The following is a 20,879-nucleotide window of genomic DNA, read 5'->3' on the forward strand; positions in this document are numbered from 1 at the left end:
CTTTTAACTTTTCTGGCTAAGTTCTCATGCTAAAAATAGGGCCTGCGTGGCCATGAGGCAATAGACCTCTGTCCCCTGTCACACGTCGGCCTTGAACCGCTGGCAAAGGGCACGTCCCAGCCCCGTTTTCCACAGGCACCGTGCGCTTCTCCAGTGGCCCTCGTGGGTATGTGCCACCCTGGGTCCTCTCCAGCCGGAGCCCAGGGCCAGCGAGCAGGAAAGCAGGAGAAGCACCTTTCTCTGCTCGCTCTCCTGGGAGAAGGCACATGCTCTTGAGCACAGTGTGGCCAATGTGTCACCCAGGCTGTCTCGTTTTAGCTGCTTCCAGATCCCCTGACATTTTTCTACCCCTCAATCTTGTCACTGTCTCCTTTCCTCGAACTTTACAACAAAGTCTGTGTTCAGAACCGTTCTGTTTTAGACACGGATCGCTTACTACTTATTCTCATCCAAATCTCAAAGCGCTGGGCCAGGGACTCCCAGCCCGGGGGCATTAAAACAGCATCAGCGCAGCCAGCAGCAGAGCTGGGACTCCTTCAGGGCATCATCCCTGGCTTGTACTGGAGTCTGCGAGGGTGGGGATGCACACTGACCAGCACGCTGCAGCCAGCCGACCACGGACAGCGACCTTAGCCTTGGGAGTCAAGGAGCAGGGAACCGTGCCGAGGGGCCTGGGCTCTGGAAAGAGGAGTCTGAACCCTGCAGGGGAACCCAGAGAGCAAGGGGACCACGACTGCGACTGTAAGGACCCTGTGTCCTGGGACACAGCAGAGGACCCCACACACGGTGACTCCCAGGGCTGGGCAGGCAGGGTGGGTGGGCAGGCCCGGATCCATGGGACCAAGATGCACAAGTCTTCCCGACCCAGCTTCTGCCCGGAGCTCACTGCAGCCAGTGCCTTCCGCTGGGTGACAGGCACTTCCCCCTACAGCCAGGGCTTGGTGTGGTTCTCTGCGGATGCCCTGAGGGCAGCACATGCCCAGCCATCGAGCCCTAGACAGCCTGCCGGGAAGTGGACCTTAAGAGATCCACCTTGGTGATGCCGGGCTGCAGCTCAGGGGACAGTGCCTGCAAGGTACTCAGGGAAGGAAGCCACAAACCCGCAACCACTCATCCCAGCCACCAAAATACTGGCCTTCTCACAAAAAGTCTCAGTGCTCCCAAAAGACAGACTGAAGTTAAAGAAGGCCTGGGCCGCACAGGAGACTCCTCGTTGGCTTTGAGAAAAATCTTGGTGAGGGATTAAAAACAAAGGCCCAGTGCCCCCTCTCCCCTCCTCAGGGCTCAGGACTTGATCTCTGCAACACAAACACGTTTTGGGAAGAGTCCACAAGAACAGGCTTCTACAAAGCAGGGAGCCAGACAAGACCTTCAACCGATGCTCCTAGAACCCCAGTCCCAGGCACACCCAGCTCGGGCCCTCTGGGGAGCAGGCGGCAGGGAGGCCAGCGGGTCATACGTACTAGTTCGGGCTGGAAGCCTCTGACCGGTAGAGGTACTGAGTTGGCCGAAGGAAGACGCAGAAATCAGACAAATAAAAAAGGTTCATGACTGCCGTCTTCACGTCCCCAGCGCCCCTTCCACCACGCGCCCAGGGAGCTCCTGCCATCGACTCCGCGTGCGGAACACAGGAAGGGCGACAAGAGGCTGGCTGGCAGGCTCGAATCCTCCTCAGACGCCGGTCCCACCCAGGAGTAAGTGGCTCTTGTGGCACTCTTGTCTCTCCCTGATATTTTGGCTTAAAAAGGCCCTTGTCCAGCATCCCCTGATGAAAGAGGCCCATTCAGAGCAGCCAAGAGCCGAGTTCCTCTAATCGCTTCACTCCTACGGGCTCCCCTGCCTTGGGAACAAGCAGCAGGGTGTGCCCTGGAACTGGGAGGGGAACAGCTGGCCACCAGTAACTGCCCCCCGCAAGAGGACCCCCTCCTGGTTAATCGACACACTCAAGGGTATCAGTCTGGCCAATCATCATCCATCCGTGGGACAGGACAGGACACGGCAGCTGCCACAGGAAGGGACCCTACATTTTCAAAAGCACTTTGACATTCTGAAAATGCTTCAGTGTGCTAACAGCCACTCTGGGCGGCTGGTGGCCCTTCCCAGGGAACATTCCAGGTGGAGGGGGCCACATGCGCTTCTGTGGGCTCAGGGGCACAGTATCCGGGCAGGCCAGGCTGCAAAGCCAGGGGAGGCTCAGATCCCACAGGCCAGGACACGACTCGAGAATCCAGGGGCAGGAGCTGCCAGGAGCTGGGTGTCTGCCCCTCCCTTACCTGTGCAGCAGGTGGGGATAAGGGTGACCACAGCCAGGGCAGAATGGCCTCCCGACGCCAGCCAGCCAGGCCTGCAGGGATCTGGAGGGGAGCAGAGGTGTCCAGCTGGGGACACTGAGTAGGACTTCTGGAAGCTTCCCCCAGCTCCCAAAGGGCAATCAGTCCTCCCTAGAGGGTTGCGCCAGACACTACCATGTGCCAGGGAGGCAGGTCTCCACAGGCAGGTGCCCCTCACACCCACCTTCTTAACCCCCAGAATTTCTCCTCCCAATCCAGCTGTGCTGCTGCTGTGGCTATGGGGCCCCAGGGCAGTGGGTCACATGGCTGAGGAGGAAGGCTGGGCCCAGAAGCCTCTCCAGTCTGAATGCAGGAACCTGAAGGAGTGACTTAGAGAAGTGGAACCCTGGGGAGTGAAGCCTTGGCATCCTGTCCTCGCTGCCCAGGGGGCAGCCTGGGGAGGCCCTCATGGCAGGGCTGTGGGAAGAGGGACACAGGGGGCAGCTGGGGGAGGCCCTCATGGCAGGACTGTGGGCGGAGGGACATGGTGCTCGGCGCCGCTCACTGGCCGTGAATGTGAGCAGCTCTCAGAGCAGCAGGGCCGCCGTTCTCAGCGCCAGGACTGTGATTCTGGCAGTGACCTTGTGGCCAAGACTGCACGAGGCGCTCACTGTGCCGTGTCACCCACCGCCCACAGCTCGGCACTGTCCATAGGACAAATGAGGGGTCCCAGTCAAAGCTTTGAACCAGGAACTCTAGGGACAGCCTGGACCACTCCCTCAGAGGTCGGGCACACCTGAGTTTAGAGCACACAGAGCTGGGCCTGCGAATCTGCCTGAGGGGTCTGTCTTTCTGTTGTTCTCCCAGGGATGGGCACTGAACCCAGGGCCTCACACCTGCTGGGCAAGCTCCACCCCAGCTCTGACCATGGTCCCTGTATCACGTTCTGATACCCCTTAGGAGGCTCTCTTCATTCATTCAAATAGCCGAGTATTCTCAGAGCCTGAGGAGCCTGGGGGTACAGGGCGGCAGACATTGATAAGGGCAAAAAGAACTGTCTCCCTTAAGGAGTGGGTACCTGTCTCGGTGGTGAGGGTGTGTGCCATGCCACTTAGAAACAGAACTCCTTCAGGAACAAAAGCAGTAGGTGTGGGAATACCACACTGGAGACTGTTAGGCCAGTGCCCCAGAGCCCAGCTGTACGCCTGAGCAACCAGTGAACTCCTGGAACACGCTCTTGCCGGGCCCAACCTGAGCACATCTAATGCAGATGTTTGAAGTTCAGAACTTCAGCTCTTTAGAAAGTTCAGAAGTGCGTCTGATGCCCAGCCAAGGTTAAGGATCCGCAAACTGAATAAGAACAGAAGACACATTTGTGGAGCTGGGCATGTGGTGCACACCCATGACTTGGGAGGCTGAGGCAGGAGGATCACAAGTTGGAGATCAGCCTCAACAACTTGCTGCTAAAAGATCACATGGCCAAACACATGGGTGGTCCTTTGAGAAGCATGATCAGGTGCCCTGAAAGAGATCATTCGGGGGCCAGGAAACAAAACAGCAACCTTTTTGGAAGCACCAAAAACAGAGGCCAGGCTTTTAGGCACTATTTACTCCCTGCACCACTTTGTTGCCGGGAACCTCGGGGTCAAGCAGCATGACACCTGCCTTGGAGAAGGACACCACCAACTGTTGCTGTCATTGCTTCTGATGGGAGAAGGACTGTGGGAACACTGAAAGATTCCACCAGACCATTAATTTGATTTTGGATGAAAGCCACGAACAACTACCCAGCTCTTCGCAGGGAGCAGGACGAGTGGTACTCGCCTACATGTTGTAAGAGGTGACAATGCTGCTGTCACTGGAGAAACGGGTAAAGAGACAGATTCTGCCCTGGACCTGGGGAATGTTCCAGCAGAACTCTAAACTCTGCAGCACAGTGAGACAAACCACATACGCTGGACATCCAAGTCCACACAGAAACCAAGCATTCTGAGGAGGATGCTTGGAATTTTTAGGATCGGGCAATTGTGAATTCTGACTTCACATTGATTCACTGTAGTATATAAATTAAAACATTCCTACATTTTTATTGGGAAAAGCAAAAAAGCTCAGTCAATCACCACGGTAGCGAATTCTTACATGTTACGTTGCCTTGGCATCCACTATGACTCTAGGCTGGACTTTCTCAAATTAGGAGGGGCTCAGGCCCAGTCACCCTTGGGACAGCTTCCAGTCCTCCCTGCCCTCTGGGTGGTCGATCTCGAACTCTGCCTCCTGGTGAGAGGAGCGAGCCGCAGCCTGCTGATGGGCCCTGCTGCTCCTCTGGCTGAGTGGACGTGCAGATACGCCACAGTGATGTTCTCTCAGTCACAGCGTGACCGCCTGGAACTCGTGCCTGCTCAATTTAGACCCATCAGTTAAAGTCCCTCCTCAGAATGCAAACCTGTTTGTAGACCGCCCTGGACCCCCAAAGGTGTTGGCCCCAGGTCTCTGCTCTGTCCTCCCGGGCTCCAGGACCTGGAGTCTCTCCTCATGACTGGAGGGGCACTTTCCACCGTGGAGAGCCTAAGTCCAAGCAGTCACCCACAGAAATGCAGGATCCTTGCAGAAGGGGTGGTACGGTGAGATGCAGTGAAGGGAGCCCATGCCAGGGCCCAGACCTCAGAAGCAGCAACGGTCAGCTGGTCCCTGCACATGCCCACCTCCAACCCAATACTGCGGTCACAGATGTTCCTGTTCTCTAAAGGGCCAGGCCTCACGATGACATGAGACGAGGACCGCGACAGCAGGGCAGGCCTCTCGTAAGCTCTGCTGTTGACAAAGCACTCTGGCGAGGGATGCTGGGGAGCCTCAGGGGACTCTAGGCAGACAGCACAGGCATCTCCACACTGATTTATGCACAAGGAAACAGGAAGCTGCTTAGTGACATGATTTCAGGGTTTCTTAATTCTGTATCTCACAAAAATCAGAGGCTCTAAGCCCATGGTCCAGGCTCTGTCAAGTGTCCCAAAGTGGCAGAAGTACTTAAAACTAACTGAGTTACTTTTCCATGGATAGAATTAACCCTCAATCACACTCTGCACCGCAAGCTAAGGGGACCTGATGGTCATTCAAGGGAAAAAAGGAGCCAATGTAAAGTTGTCACTACCAAAAAGGGTGCCAACAATTGTGAGGAGGTGGTTCTGGAGGCCTGGTTCAGATCACAGGTGTCTACTGAGCGCTAACCCCAGGGATTCGGCAACAGCCAGACAGGGTGGCTGCCCTGGAGGAGCAGGGTGAGACAGGACAGGGCAGGAACTTGGAGACGGCATGGGCACCCGGGGTCAGGGAGTCTTCCCAGGAGTGCCGAGGTGAGCCTGGCCTCCAGGAACACGCAACAGGGAGAAAGGGATGGGAGAGTCCACAGAATCTGCTCCACGCGCCTCACCGTGACCAGAGGGAGGATTTGGCCCTTGTCGCAAAAGGCCCCACGTAGGTTCGTAATGTGAACTTATAAATTCTGCTTTATCCGTCGGTTCCTCGTAAGCCTGGTTTGCCAAACTGGCTTCTCAGAACTTGATCATCCCCGTGTGAATTCACAAAGTCAAGCTGCGGAATGTGCAAAGCTAAGAGCCAAGCCCTGGGCTTGTGGCCGGGCCATCAATCTGTCAGCATAACAAGTCGCAGCCCCTGCCGCCTGGTACCCTTTTAAATAAGTAAGTAACAGCTCCAATGTGAATGGTGCTTTGTAGTTCAGAGAGCCTGCCCCTGCATTTTTTCACTTAATTCTTACAATTCCATTCTTCTGATGAAAGAATCAAGACTCAGATAAGATAAATGACTTGTCAGTGGTTAGATGGTTTCTAGGGGCAAAACCAGATTAAGAAGCTCCAAGTTCAATGTCCTTCCTGCTGAGTCCCCAGGGCAGATGGCAGAACTGTCTGACCTGCAGCAACCGCAGCAGCCAGTGAAGGTGATGGACACAGAGTGGCCTCAAACCTCCGCGGGCTGTGATTAGACAGCTTAGAAGCCCCTCCCAACAAGGTGAGGTTCATAAAGATGTAAAGGAGACTGGCGAAGCTGTTGAGAGAGACTCACTAAAAGCTGCAGATGGAATGGAAAATTCTTTCCATTACTCTCCCAAAGGGTCCTCCCTCATCCTGCCCCAAGTGGTAGCAAGGTCCTGCTTTCTGATCTCAGGCCTCCCACTGCGGTCAGGCAGGGCCTTGTTCCAAACACCACTCTGCAGAGGAAGAAAACAAGTGGCTCTCGGGACACACCTGTCAACTGGAGCTCCCAAATTGTTCCCCAAGACACAGAACACCGGAAGAGGGCAATTCCAGCTCAGCGGGCACGAGGCTTGGGGAAAGGGGTCCCGGGCAGGCAATGCTGGCAGGGCTCGTGACAGTGTCTGCTGCCGGGGCCTTCCGGCGTGGGCTTCTCAGAGAGAAGGAATGTCCAGAAGCATTTCAGACAGCGAGAGGCATTCTGAGCCAGCCACGGCTCCCCTTCCCACCAGTGGGTGGGAGCAGGCGGCTGAAACTACCAGCAAGTCCACAAAGCAGGACTTTTGAGTCTCCATAAACGAGACAGCAGATGATGGGCCCTGACTTGGCTCCAGAACCCTTAGGAGAGTTCTTTGGTGACCCCAAGACCCCCAGGCCCGCCAAGCCAGAGCTGGGAGGTCCTCCTGGTGCACTGCGAGCCGGGGCGGGGCAGAGGCACCAGGCTGCGCTGTGCAGGAGGCGCTAGGGCAGCGAAGTCTCTTGAGCCAGACAGAAACAGGCATGCCAAGAAATGTCCTTGCAGCAATGCAAGAATTCCAAGAACGGCCCAGGTCCTCAGCCTTTCTTTGGTATGCAGCCTCAGCCCAGGTCCATTAGTCAGGAGACGCAACTCTTCTAGGTGCCCCTTCCTTCCCAGCCTCGGCGTCCACCAACTTTGGGCCCTCCTCACCCTGCGAGTCATGCCCAGGCACACTGCCCTGCGCTCAGAGAAGCCCTGCAGGACAGAGCTGTCCCTGAGGATGTGCATGACTTCTCTCTGCACTAGCCACAGGAGCCTACGGGAACCTGAAATGTGGTCCTCCTGTGACCAAGGAGTGGGTTTTGTTGATTAATTAACTTAAATTTGACTTTAATCAGCCGCGTGGGGTGAGCAGCTTCGGCAGGGGACACGGCAGCCCCGGAGTCTCAGCCTGATGGGAACCAGGACGGGGCCTCCTGGGCCTCGAGCCCACTCTGCACAGCTCTCACCTTTTCCAGTGCATTCTTTCTCAGCCCCAGAACTTTCCACAATATGATATCTACAGAGTCTGGACTTCTGTGCCAACTTTCCGCAGTGGCCACACTCGCCGTCACACCCGGTCAACTAGACTCATTCACCTGATGGTCCAGGCCCGGCTCAAGGTACTCGCAGCCAAGTCAGAACTGCTTTCTCGCCAGGCAGGTGGACACACAGTGATCCCAGCTGCTGTGAGGCTGAGGCAGGGGATCACAGGCCCGAGGTCAGCCTAGCAAAGGGCAGGGGATGTGGCTCAGAGCTTGAGCGCCCTGGGATGGATCCCCAGAGCCGCCCCCCACCAAAAAACGTGCTTCCTACTGAGCATCCTCCTCTGTGGCCCCGCCCTCTCTCAGCCTCCAAGCTGCTCGGGCTCTGCCCTGCGCCTGCCCACCGCATTGCCCACTGCACTGCCTGCCCTCCTGCCTCCCCCGCTGCCAGCCATGGCTCATCCCCTTCAGCACCTTCTTCATCTTTTCTCATTTTGCAGGTGAGAAAACTGAGTTCAGTCACTTGTCCAAGGTCATACACTTAGAAAGTGACAGGAACCCAAGATGCCTGATTGCCAAATGCATTCCCTAGCCTTCTGTGGAGCTGCGCACTCACGGGGGTGAACTCGCCAGGCGCACATGACCCTGGGGCCACACCCCAGCCCTTTTGTCCTTGAGACAGGGTCTTACTAATTTGCTGAGGCTGGACTTGAACTTGTGACTCTCCTGCCACAGCCCCCTTGATCACTGGGACTGCTGGTGGACACTGGCTTCCAGCTTACTTCAGTGTCACAGTGGGACGTGGGGGCCAGAACACACCCGACTTTTAATTGTCCCTCTGTGCCCGACACACGCAGATTCAGAGCAAATGCTGGCACACAACTGGCCGAGCCGCCCCTTGCAGCCTCAGAGCGCTCGGTGACTAACTCGCCTTGGTCATCTCTGAGCAGCGACACGGGGCAGAAAGCAGCCAAGGACAAAGCCTCCCTGCTGAATGCGGGGCCATGAGGAGTCACTGCCACCTGGGGTCACGTACTGTGGGAACCAAGCCCTTCAAACAGCACCCCTCTTGGTGCCCAGAAGACAGTGGGTGCTCAATAATTATATGCTGATGATGGGCACTTTGTTGAGCATCCCACTAAATGCATTCTGTATACTAACTCACTGAGTCCTCAGTGTCTCTCTCTGAGTATTTCACACAGGGAAACAGGCTCAGAGAGGTCAAGTCACTTGCCCGGGGTCACGGAGCAGAGAAGCAGGAGAGGGCAGCAGGACTCCAGCTTTGGCATCTCTGCTCGTCAGCACTGTTTTTCTGCTGAAGTGACACCCTGGGAAAACAGGGTCAAAGACCATTCAGACCTGGAGCCATCGGGTGGGGCGGAGTGGAGCTGCACCTGAGCTGGGGTCTGCCGATGCTGAGCCAGGTGAGGGGCACCCACCTGGAGAGACGGGGCACTCGCTGACCACACTGTGCATATTACAGGACAAGGGGCATCTTAAATATGGAGAGAGAAAATCAGAATGACCTGGAGGGTGACACCAGAATGGAAGACACCCCCAGACCAGGGTTTTCGACACATTTACAGATAACAAGGTCAAGGGGGCTGTGGACACAGTCCTTGCCCACTCGGGGCCGGCCTGGTGGGAAGACCTGGGCAGCGCACCCAAGGCACCCCTCACGGCCACGTCCATCCTGAATGCCATTCTCCACTGGAAGTGACCAGGGCTCCCTGGAGGAGTGACTGTGCCCAGAGGTGGGACGGAGGGGCAGAAGGAGAGCTGAGACCCAGGTCTCAGAAAGCAGGGCTGCTGACAGACTGGTGTAGGGTTAGGAGGACCATGGACAGCAGCTTGAAGGAGACCCCACTGGCCAAACCAAGACATCAAGGTCAATAAGGTATCGCACAGATGATCACGGCCGAATACAGACACACACACCAGGCAGAGTGCGCTGCGGAGGGCGGGGCACGACATGATTCAAGGCACATTCTCAAGAAATACTTCTTAGCAGTGGCACACACCTGTCCTCCCAGCAGCTCTGGAGGCTGAGGCAGGAGGATGATGAGTTCAAAGCCAGCCTCAGCAACAGCGAGGCCTAAGCAACTCAGAGAGACCCTGTCTCTAAATAAAGTGCAAAATAGGGCTGGGGAGGGGCTCAGTGGCCGAGTGCCCCTAGGTTCAATCCTTGGTACCTCCCACCCCGCAAATCTTCTTAAAGAGTAACTACACAGTGGAGCAGCACCCAAAGCCCTGCCGTGGTCTGCACAGGACAGGACGAAGCTCCCCCACCGGCTCTCCCGAATCTCCGCAGGAGGAGCCACAGACACTCCTCAGGCTCCCACGACTAACCAGGGTCTTGGGCCGGAGGGTTGGGGGTCAGAGACAGCTGCGGGGGCTCCCGACTGCAGCCCTGGGACAGGACAGCAGAGCGCACCCAGCACCCCCGAGCTGCATCCCTTCACTACCAAAGGAGGTCCTGAGCAACTTTTGTGCGAGTTTGAAATGATTTCAAGTTTTAAAATGTGATTTTTAAAAATCTAACTTAATGGGACTTTGGTAAACCACCACAAGTGTCATTTTTCTATGTTGGTAGGTCACTGCCCCCTCCCCCCAGTGCTGGGGATGGGACACACCAGGCAAGCACCCCACCCTGGCCCACGGCCCATCTGTCACTGGCACAGCTCCTGGCCCCGCCTCCTCCCTGACCCTCACCAGCCAGCGCCCCCGCCGCCTGCGCCTCCTGCCCTCTGCTGGGCAGTGGCCTTGCTTTGTGCACAGAGCAGTGGGCAGCTGGGCTCTGCTGGCTCCTCGTGGTCTCCCTGTTGAGGGCCTCCCACGTGCAGTCTCTTCCTGCTCAGAGACCACAAGGTGGGAGCAGTGGGCCTCCCATTGTGGAGGCACATGGAGCTGGGAGGCTTCGGTCTGGCAGGACGTGACTCAGCATCCTGCTCACAAGTTCAGGCGGCCTGCAGCCTTGGCACGGAGCGCTGCTGCTGACCTCACCTCTCAAGACCACAAATCACCAGGTTAACTGGTGGCATGGGCACGCAGCCTCGGCTCTCCTGTGGGCCTCAGGCCACACTGATGACAACCTGCCTTGCTCAGCCTCCACTCGGGGGCTCCTATGAGCATCACAGCATCAACCAGAAAGAGCTCTACAGAGGAACTCGCCTGCTGGGGTCCTGTTGCTGTTTGTTTCTTGCGGTTTTTATAGCAACTGATCTTGTTTCTCTCTTTGCTCTGCCTACTAGGAAGCTCAAAGTAAGGCTTGTAGCCAAACTGTAATAACTACCACATTAAACCACACATTCCACATGTGACCCTTCTCCTGACTTTCCCTTATCTCCTTACTCTCTCCATGTCCCAGTTAAATTCCACTCTTCTCTCTACTGTTTCAACTCTCTTTGGAAAGGCTACAGTGGGCACAGCCTGCGAGTGACCCTGGGGGTGGGGATGGGGTTCAACAGAGAATCCCCAGCACTCAGCAGGAATGCAGGGCAGGCACTAAGCCCACGCTGGCCCGGCCCCTGATGAATACAGCAAATAACTAAACAAACCCTCCCCCTCACCAGGCTGCTTCACCCGAGACCCCTCAGCGCCCTGGGCTGCCTGTGAGTCCCTACGGAGTCCCCATGGAGTCCCACTGCGGCACAGGCAGCCAAGAACCCAGTGGCTGCGACCCAGATGTGAAAGTCACCCCCAGACTCCCCCCTGCAGCAGGCAGCACAGCCCGGCTTGGGTGGGCCTGAGGGGCCTGGGACGTGCCAAGTAACTTCTGGGCTCTGCAGACCACACCCACAGGCCCTCCCACGGCCCCCAGGGCTAGGTTGGGTGAACACCCAGGAGAACTCCTGGCCTGCCCAGCCCTGCCCTGCCCTGCCCTGCCCTGCCCAGCCCTGCCCAGCCCTGCCCTGCCCAGCCCTGCCCTGCCCTGCCCAGCCCTGCCCTGCCCTGCCCTGCCCTGCCCTGCCCAGCCCTGCCCTGCCCTGCCCTGCCCTGCCCAGCCCTGCCCTGCCCTGCCCTGCCCAGCCCAGCCCTGCCGGGAGCAGGAGCAGGGGAGCACTGGCCAGCAGCGCCGCCTAACTGCCTTCTTAAAACAGAGTCTATTTAAAAAGAGCCTCGGGCCGGCTGGCCAGTGATCTCAGCTACTTGGGAAGTGGAGGCGGGAGGCCCACAAGTTCAAGCCAGCCTCAGAGACTTAGCAAGACCCTGTCTCAAAATAAAATTTAAAAAGGGGCTGGTGAGCCAGGCATAGTGGTTCACGCCTGTGACCCCAGAGACCTGGCGAGGATCTCAGTTGGAGGTCAGCTTCAGCAACTTGGTAAGACTCTGTCAAAAAATTAAAAGGACTAGGGATGTAGCTCAGTGGTGAAGGGACCCTGAGTTCAAAGTAACAAATAAATAAAGTAACGACTTTGTTTGACTTTGCTTTCATCATGGGAATATAATTCTTGACAATCTGCCACATACCTACAGGCATGATTGGAAGACTAATATAAACACAAAACTAGATTGCTGATTGGTGGGTCTGAGGACTCTCACTTCTGGATTTGGAAACCATAAACTAATTTGTCTTTCTACTTTACACAACAAACAGGGACCCAGAGAGGTGAAGTGACCTGCCTGAAGACGCACAGCAGACAACATGTCTCAACACAGGACCTGAGTTTGGTGACTCCCTCTCACAGATTTGCCCCATTGCCAGAAGGATGATTAGTGGGACCATTGTCACCTGTGAAAGGGATGCTAAGAGTTCAGAAAGTATGAGACCAGGGCCCAGTGGTATTCCTTAGCAGTCTAGGTACTGGGATTTAAAAAGTTTAATAAAATCTACTAGATCCGAGCAAAATTCAGTGTAAGTCAACTTGAACAAGTTTGATGAAGCTCTGACAGAATCAGATCAAGTCTTCACGTCTCCGTCCTCATTTGTCCCCACTCCGAGTTCTCCAATTTAGAAAAATATTAATACTAAAGGCAAATTCTGATTTAAAAACCAAGTGATCCAACGGGCTGCTGGGAATCCCATCTGCAAGAACAGCCCCGTGGTGTGGCGGCCAGGGCTTCGCGAGTCTGTGCTCCCCAAGACTCCCGGAAGTTCACCAGTGGAGCCAAGCCAGGCCCGTGGCTCAGGCCTGTGAGCCCAGCGGCTCAGGAGGCTGAGGCAGGAGGATGGCGAGTTCAAAGCAGCCTTAGCGACAGCAAGGAGGGGTCAGCAACCCAGCCAGACCCTGTCTCTAAAAAGATACTAAATAGGGCGGGGACGTGGCTCAGTGGTCCAGTGCCCCCAAGTTCAATCCCTGGTACCAAAAAAGAAGAAAAAAAAAGGTGGAGCCAAGGGGGACCCAGAGGTGACCAATGGGGACCCCGGGGTGACCTGTGAGGACCCAGGGGTGGTGCCAGCAAGGCACACACAGCCCACGGCCCTGCAGGTCTTCTGCGGAGAGTGCAGCAGAGGACGCAGGTCCTGGGCAGAGGCCTGTCCGGCAGCAGCTCCGGGTTCTCTGGTCTCTGAGCAGCAGCTGCCTAAGCTGGGGAAGTCCCCATGTCACCTGCTCGTCGGGTATGAAGCAGGAGCCAGTGCACAAGGTCCCAACCCAGAGCCTGCACCAAGAGTCACCCGTGAACACCTTTCACACCCAGTGTCTGCCAGTCCCACAGGAGCTCCAGGTGGACGAGGGGGTGGGGGGCAGGACCTGCAGAGAGCACGCAGCTCTGACTGGTCCTGAGCGCCTGGCGGGAGCAGGGGAGAGCCCTGCGGAGCCCCGTCCTGCCGCCTGGTGAGAGACGAGTGAGAACAGCCAGAGACACCCGGAGATCTCGGGCAGAGTCTGGTTTTAGAGTCGAGGCTGCACCACTTACTGCTCTGTGAAAGCAGGCTGTGCCTTGGGGGGCTTGGTCATCGTGTCCTGAGACTGGGAAGGACTGTTTTTAAAACCCCCTTATGGGACTTGTGCACAGATGGGGTGCAGAACCCCACGGGGGGACGGGGAGGAGCAGGCGACGCTCTTCCTCACCCCACTGACGGCCGGGTTCCGGCAGAAAGCCAGCGTGGGAAGGAGTCGTGGCCTACCCACTGTGGTGTCCCCGGCTGCTCCAACACTGCATGGCTTGGTACACAGTAGGAGCTCAATAACCATGTGGCGACAGTGGCCCCAGGGCAGGCAGATTAGGTCAGAGGCGATGGACACTGATCTCTGAGCGCTTCCATCACCAAAGCACAGAGGGAGATGGCAGGAAGCCCTCTGTCCCCCGACTCCTGGACACGGTCCAGGACCCTGGTCAGCTGCACGGTGCAAAACCAAACACAGACGAGTCCACTCGGGCAGCCACGGCTGGGCCAGGGCCAGGGCGGTGGCTGGAGGCGAGGAAGGTGCTGCCCTTAGGCTGGCTCTGGCCGCCCCGCCTGGTCTAAGACCAAGTTCCTCCCTTCACCTCAGCTTGCTGCCAAGGACGAGGGACACACCTCAGGGCCATCCCAGAACCTGCTGAGGGAGGGTGGAGGGATAGTTAGTCCCTTCTCCCAGAAGCTTCGCCCGAGGAGGGACAGGAGGAAGCATCTGCTGAATGTTTATGATGGGAAGAGGTTCGTGTCGCTGGAGCTTTGGATTCTGATGGCAGCCCTACAGGGGCACGCTATTCTGGCCATTATGGGGGGCGGGGTGCATGCTCGTGCGTGTGCCTGTGTGTGGGGGGGTTGCTGGGGATGTGCCTGTGCGAGTGTGTATGGGTGGGGTGGGGGTGCTGGGGATGTGCACGTGTGTGTGTGTGTGTGTGTGTGCGTGTGTGTGTGTGTGTGCGTGTGTGTGGTGCTGGGGATGGAGCCAGGGGCCAGGCGGGGCCAGGGCTCTAACACTCAGCTGCACCCTGAGCTCCTATTTGGCCTTTTGAAACGAAGCCTGCCCAAGGTCACAGAGTACCCTAGACAAGGTGACAAAGGACAGGCCAGGGACAAACACAGACCCATCATTTCCCAAAGCCAAAGCCTAGGAAAAGCCAGTCGGTGTAAAGGTCACTGAAGGTGACACCCCAGGGCACCACATTCAAGTGGGGCAAGTCCAGGAGATGCCCGGGCCCAGAGCAGGAGCAGCCTGTGGGTGCGGGGGCTCCTGGGCTCCCTCCCCAGGACTGCTGGGCATCGCTGTCCATCTCGGCACCTCCCTACATGGGGCACTGAAATCCCCTTGCTTATGTGTCCTCTCTCTCTTTTCTGGGGGTGAGGGGGACCCAGGACGGACCCAGGGCACTCTGCCACTGAGCTGCATCCGAGCCCTCTGTCGTTTTTACTTTGAGCCAGGCTCTTGCACACGGGCTCGCAGGCAGGCAAACTCTGCCCGGGGCAGCCCTGGGTGAGCCCCCACCTGGGGTGTGGACGTGATCAGGGACGAGCAGGGCCGCTCCTGTTGGCCTGGACTACCCCGACCTCTACAGCTGCAAGAACATGGGTCTGACCCAGAACCGCAGGAGCCTGAAGGAGAGCCCGAGCTGCAGATGGCACCCAGCCCAGCCAACACCCGAACGCAGCCTAGGAGAGCCCAGCAGAGGACCAGCTGAACGGGCCCAGGTCCTGACCCGTGGCAACTTCAAGATGACACCCGTGCACCGGCATTCTTGGTTTAGGGATGGAACCCAGGGCCTCCCCCATGCAAGGTAGGTGCTCTGCCACTGAGCGCCACCCCCAGCCCAACAGACACGTGTTGTCTTAACTGTTAAGTTTGTGGTAACTTGTACGGTGGCATTAGGTGACAGACCTCCAGCACAGGATGCAGAACCCGGTGTCGGGGCTCCACAGGGAGGACTTAACTGGACAGAAAACAACAGGGGTCATGACCCCCACACAGAGCAGAGCAGAACCCGGGGATGCAGGTGACCAGGGGTGCTCAAGGAGAGGGAAGTGGGGTCTGCTGAGGACGTCGACCCCACCCGGCCCTGACGACCACACTCCCAGGCTGTGAGGAGAACGGGGATCCCCGAGGAGCTCTGGGTCGCGACCAAAACGGGAGAAGTGTAGAGCGAGGTGCAGGAGGGATCGAAGTCCTCCATCGAAACCAAGCAAAACTGGACACCCCAGCTCACCACGAGACCCACGTCTGCCAGGACAAGCCAAAAAGAGGACCACAGGACTCCGCGACTCTCATGTCCGTGATTTGGAAACAAGAGATTAAAGAAAAACACCCAATCATGGGCTGCGCTGGACTCATGGGCTGGGCTGGGCTGGGCAGGAGAGCACTCACCTAGCACAGGGAGGCCCTGGGTCCATCCTCAGCACCACGTAAAGATACATAAGTGAAATAAGGTGTCTGTCCAACTAAAAAATAAGTATTGAAAAAAAAAAGAAGACAACTATTCGCTGCAGCCCACACTCTGGGACAACACAGCCCATCGCCTCCCAGTGCCCTGCCTGGCATACAACCACTTACATCTCGTGCCAAGCCAAGCCGGCTCCTGGGGCACCAAGGGAGCCAGGAGCTGCTGCCAGCAGGGCCATCTGCTCGCCCGCTCCCACAGCCGACCCCACAGTGGAGGAGCGCTGCGTCCAACAGGGTCCCGTGAGGGGCCGCAGCCATCTGCCCAGGCAGAAAGCAGGGCACGGAGGGGGGCCGCGCTCTACTGCCACATCATCACCTTCCCGGCACGAGAGGGTCAGTTCCTGAGACACTTCCCAGAAGGCCTGCAGAGGAGCTGTCAGGTCCTGGTGCTGACTCCGTGCCGTGCGCATCCCTGACCACATCTTGTGGGGACGCGCCTGGCACGGAAGCAGCCGGCTCCCAGCCAGAGCATCCAGAGGTGGCCCTCTCAGGACCCGATGCAGCCCCAGCAGGGAGGTGGCCAGCAGGGAGGTAGCCCGCTGATTCTTCCACGCTGGGAACGAACACTATGGAGACACAGGACCCAACGGAACAAATGAGCCCAGAGGCACCGTACTCTCTGGGGGAGTTTCACAGAGGTGCCAGCACCCGGAGCTGGAGCAGCGCTACCTCTGTTCCCAGACCAGAGCCAGGGCAGAGGGACTCCGCGGCTGGCACAGGGCAGAGCCAGACACAGGCCTGGTGGCTGCGCCCACTCTCCCCTCTGCCTGGAGTGAACTGCAGGGTCCAAAGTCCATGGCTCCCAACCAGTAAATGCTGTGTGCAAGCAGAGCGCTGTCACCCCTGCGACGGGACACACACACCTGCACCAGGAGGCAGGATGGAAACTGGGCTGCCTGCTTCTGAGGGAAGCCGGACACACCTGAGAGCACCTCTGGCCGCCATCAGGAAAAGAGGCGCTGGAAAAGGAGGCAGGTGGCCTGGGTAGAGCAGGGCAGGGAGCACGAACAGCCCTGTCAGACCCCAAAGAGCGAGGTCAAGAGGATGGGGGGCACAGAGAGAAGTGGGACCCGAGGGGGGGGACACAGGCTCACAGGGGTTCCACCAGGGGGGTGACGGGTGGCCCAGCGACACAACAGGGGAGATAGAGGGATCAAGAAGAGGAGGCAGGCGCGCCCAGAAGACCCAGTCCCTGGGATTCAGCAGCGGCTGCCCAGGGTTGAGCCAGTGACTCCTCAGATGCACCGAGAGATGTGACCACTACAGGTGTCCCTTGGTACCCACAGGCACTGGTTCCAGGACACCCTAAGGACACCGCAAACTGCAGACGCTCCATCCCAGATATAAAAGGCGTATCACCCCACACAACCTGGGCACTTAGGTCCCCAAGGCAACGGGGACGCAATGCAAAAGCTCCACCACATTGTTCAGGGAACACGGCAGAAAATATTCTTGAATATTGTAAATACACAGTTGGTTACATCCCAGGATGGAGACTCAGGGACAGGGCACTGACTCTAGGACACACAGAGGGAAGGAAAGAGGAGAGAGGAACCCCGATGCCCTGGGTCTCCGGCCACACCCCAGAAGCTAAACAGCAGTGGAGTCCCTCCAGGATCACCGGAGGCAGAGAATCTGCTGCCCTGACTCCCCTGGCCCCAGGCAAACAGAAACAGCTGGCCACCCCTGACCTCTCCCCCAGACAGGCTGACAGGGCCTGAGAATGCAAATGAGGGCGGCCTGAGAGTTTCAGTCAAAGGTTAAAGGGACAGAGGAGGGTCTGGGGGCTGGGAGGACCCCCAGGCAGGAGGCGACCTTGGCCTGAAAGGTGGGGCTGGGGGTGAGCTGGCAAAACTGAGAGGAGGGGCCGCCCCATCCCATGGTCATCATGGCATGCAGAACCTGCTGTGTGCAGGAAGGGGGCCTCAGGGCTAGAGGGACTGGAACCCGGGGCTACCTGGGACCTGGGCGCTCTCAGCCATGTTCCCTCAAGTTCAGGTCCAAGAGGGCCAAATGAACAGGACAACTGAACTGGTCAACAGAAAGGTGATGAGGGAGGGTACACGCAGGGCCAGAAGCAACAGAAGTGTCACTGTGACCACCTCTGACCACACTGTCTCGCCTCCCCCTGGGAGAAGCCCCTCCAGGGTTTTTTTTTTTTAATTTCTTTTTTAATTGTTAGTATTTATTTTTTAGTTCTCGGCGGACACAACATCTTTGTTGGTATGTGGTGCTGAGGATCGAACCCGGGCTGCACGCATGCCAGGCGAGCGCGCTACCGCTTGAGCCACATCCCCAGCCCCCGTCCAGGGGGGTTTTGAGGATAACTCCCGGGCTTTCATAAAGCAGAGGAAGGGGCTCCTTCCTACTGAGAAAGGGCCACATAGACCTCTCCATGTCACCCACACCACTTACAGTTCTTAACTCCAAACAATGTAAAACACCGCACAGGCAGCTAACAGGACCCCCAGGGAGGTCTAGGTGGCAGCTCAAGGTCATCTCCTGAACAAGAGGGGGAGAGGGGGCAGGGGAGGGGCCCAGGGGCAGTCGGAGACCCCGCCCTCGGTGGCAGCAGCCCCAGCAGCCCCTCTCCCATCCTCCTCCTCACCACCCGCCTTCACTTCCTGTTCCCCCCCCCCCCCCCCCCCCCCCCCCCCGCACAGGGGCCAGTCTCCAGGCCCAGCCCCCACGGAATGCAGCTGTTTCCAGCCTGGGAACCCCCGACCGACCCAGATCCCCAGGGTTCAGAAGCCCATCTGCCCTGGGCTGAGCCTAACACTACAGTGAGCAGGGACCCAGCTCCTGGGTTCTGCAGGCCGCTGTTTCTACCAGGGAATCTTGACAGATGGCACGTGCCACAGTCAGAGTGAGCGTCCCCCTTCCTGGACTCAACCCCTGGACACCAGGTCCCTACCACGTCCCCCTGGGTGGTTAACCAGGAGCATACCCATTCTCAGGGATGAACTGTTGACTGTCATTTCTGTAGACTGATTTCCTTTTCCAATTAACGTTCTCCCTCCTCACAAGATAAAACTGACATTCGTCTTTAATGAACCATATCCCTGACAGTGTTTACTTTTTTTTTCTTTAAACATTTCCAAGGTCTAATTTCAAGACTGGCTCCTTGGTACAAAGAAATACATTATATAATAAAATGCTGAATCCTCTGTGAACCAAAAAATTCCTAAAGAGAAGGGCTTGCTGGACACAAAGGTGCACTCCTGTTAATCCCACCTACTCCGGAGGCAGAGGCAGGAGGACTGCAAGTTTGAGGCCAGTCTAACAATTTAGCAAAACCCTGTCTCGAAATAAAAAATAAAAAGGAAGGGCTGGGGATGTAGCTCAGTGCCTCTGCGTTTGATCCTAGTACTGGAAAAAGGAAACAAAACAAAACAAAGCAAAAACAACAACAGAGAGAAGACCTTAATTTTTGGCAAAAGCAACAACAAAACGGCTCAGGAAGCTGAGGCAGGAGGATCACAAGTTCAAAGCCAGCCTCAGCAACAGCGAGGCCCTAAGCAACTAGGGAAACCCTGTCTCTAAATAAAATACAAAATAGGGCTGGGGATATAGCTCAGTGGTCGAGTGCCCCTGAGTTCTATCCCCAGTACCCCCTCCCCCCAAAAAAAAAAAAAATATCATTGGTAAGTGAGGATGATATCTTAAGGGATTTTTTTTTTTAATGAGCACAGATAGCACACACACACACACAAAAAAAAAAAACTCAAGTTAACTGTTAACTTAGGGTCTAAATATCTGTTTCAAATGAGTGCTGTGCTTACCTCAAAAGGCTACCTTATCAAAAATAGTATGAAAAAAAAGAGGGCATATTAAAATAATTGTTTTCTTAAAAAAAAAAAGAGGAAAAGCCAGATGTGGTGGCACACAGCTGGAGTCCCAGCAACTTGGGAGGCTGAGGCAGGAGGATCACAAGTGGGAAGCCAGCCTTAGCAACTTGATGAGACCCTGTCTCAAAATATAAAAAGGGCTGGGGTTGCAGCTCAGTGGTAAGAGCACTCCTGGATTCAATCCCCAGCACTGCAAAAACAAAACACAAAACAAAACGAAACATCAGAGGAAAAATCTGCAAGAAAGTACATAAAACAGTGCACAACGGTAATGCTGAGCTGATAGAGTAATGGTGATTATTTTCCTTCTTTTTCCAAATGCTATTGTGTATCATCAAAGGTGTGTGCAGGGCTGGGTACGGTCAGGGGAAGAGCATGGCTCAGAATGCTCAGGGGCCTGGGCTCCAGTTCCAACGACACCCCCTCCCCCACCAAAGGTGTTTACAGTTAAACATACATAATTTTTCTGTTTGGGGATACTGAGAACTGCATTCAGGGGCACTTGGTCACCGGAGCCACATGCCCAGCCCTATTTTGTATTTTATTTAGAGACAGGGTCTTACTAAGTTACTAAAGGCCTCACTATTTTGCTGAGATTGGCTTTGAACTCTCGATTCTCAGCCTCCTGAGCCACTGGGATTACAGGCATGTGCCACTGCGCCCAGCTTTTTATTTTAATTTTTTTAATATTCATTTTTTAGTTGTAGTTGGCCACAATACCTTTATTTCATTTATTTATTGTTTTATATGGTGCTGAGGCTTGAACCCAGGGCTTGAACGTGCTAGGCAAACGCTCTACCGCTGAGCCACTACCCAGGCCCCAGCTTTGTGTTTGTTTTCTGAAACAGGGTCTCACTATATTGTTCAAACTGGCCTCAAACTTGTGATCCTCCTGCCTCAGCCTCCACAACAGCTGGGATGGTCACAGGACCATATCTCCATGCCTGGAGATTTTAAAAGCAGTACTTTTATATTTACGTATGCTTTATGAATAATTGTAAAAGCACTAAAAAAAACTTGGTGTATTTTTTTCTGAGGTTTTCTCTTTAAGAAGGGAACAAAAGTGTCCCAAACCTGTTTGGAAGAAAGACTGAACAACAGAAACGAAAGGCCTCCTTACCTGAGGTTTAACTTTCGGTCTTCATCGCTGCCAGCCTCCAACTAGGGAGAAAGAAAGAGAATGTCACAGCCAGACAGCACTGTCAA

At 56.2% G+C, this 20,879-nt stretch overlaps 1 protein-coding gene across 7 annotated transcripts in view; it reads right to left on the reverse strand.

The window, feature by feature from the left end:
* The window catches only part of Ssh1 (slingshot protein phosphatase 1), a 64,610-nt gene that overhangs the window by 39,676 nt on the left and 4,055 nt on the right, over positions 1-20,879 (reverse strand). For 6 of the 7 annotated variants that reach the window (XR_013343352.1, XR_013343350.1, XR_013343351.1 and 3 more), the window contains exon 2: positions 20,794-20,834. Coding sequence is in view for 2 of the 7 variants with exons in the window: in XM_077796135.1 (XP_077652261.1) it covers positions 20,794-20,834 (41 nt within the window). In the remaining 5 variants the exon portion in view is untranslated. Of the gene's footprint in view, positions 1-19,607; positions 19,864-20,793; positions 20,835-20,879 lie in introns of all 7 variants that reach the window. The other variant, XM_077796132.1, reaches the window with a different exon arrangement.

This window comes from Urocitellus parryii, chromosome 3, assembly GCF_045843805.1.
Source record: "Urocitellus parryii isolate mUroPar1 chromosome 3, mUroPar1.hap1, whole genome shotgun sequence".
Taxonomy (NCBI): Eukaryota; Metazoa; Chordata; class Mammalia; order Rodentia; family Sciuridae; genus Urocitellus; species Urocitellus parryii.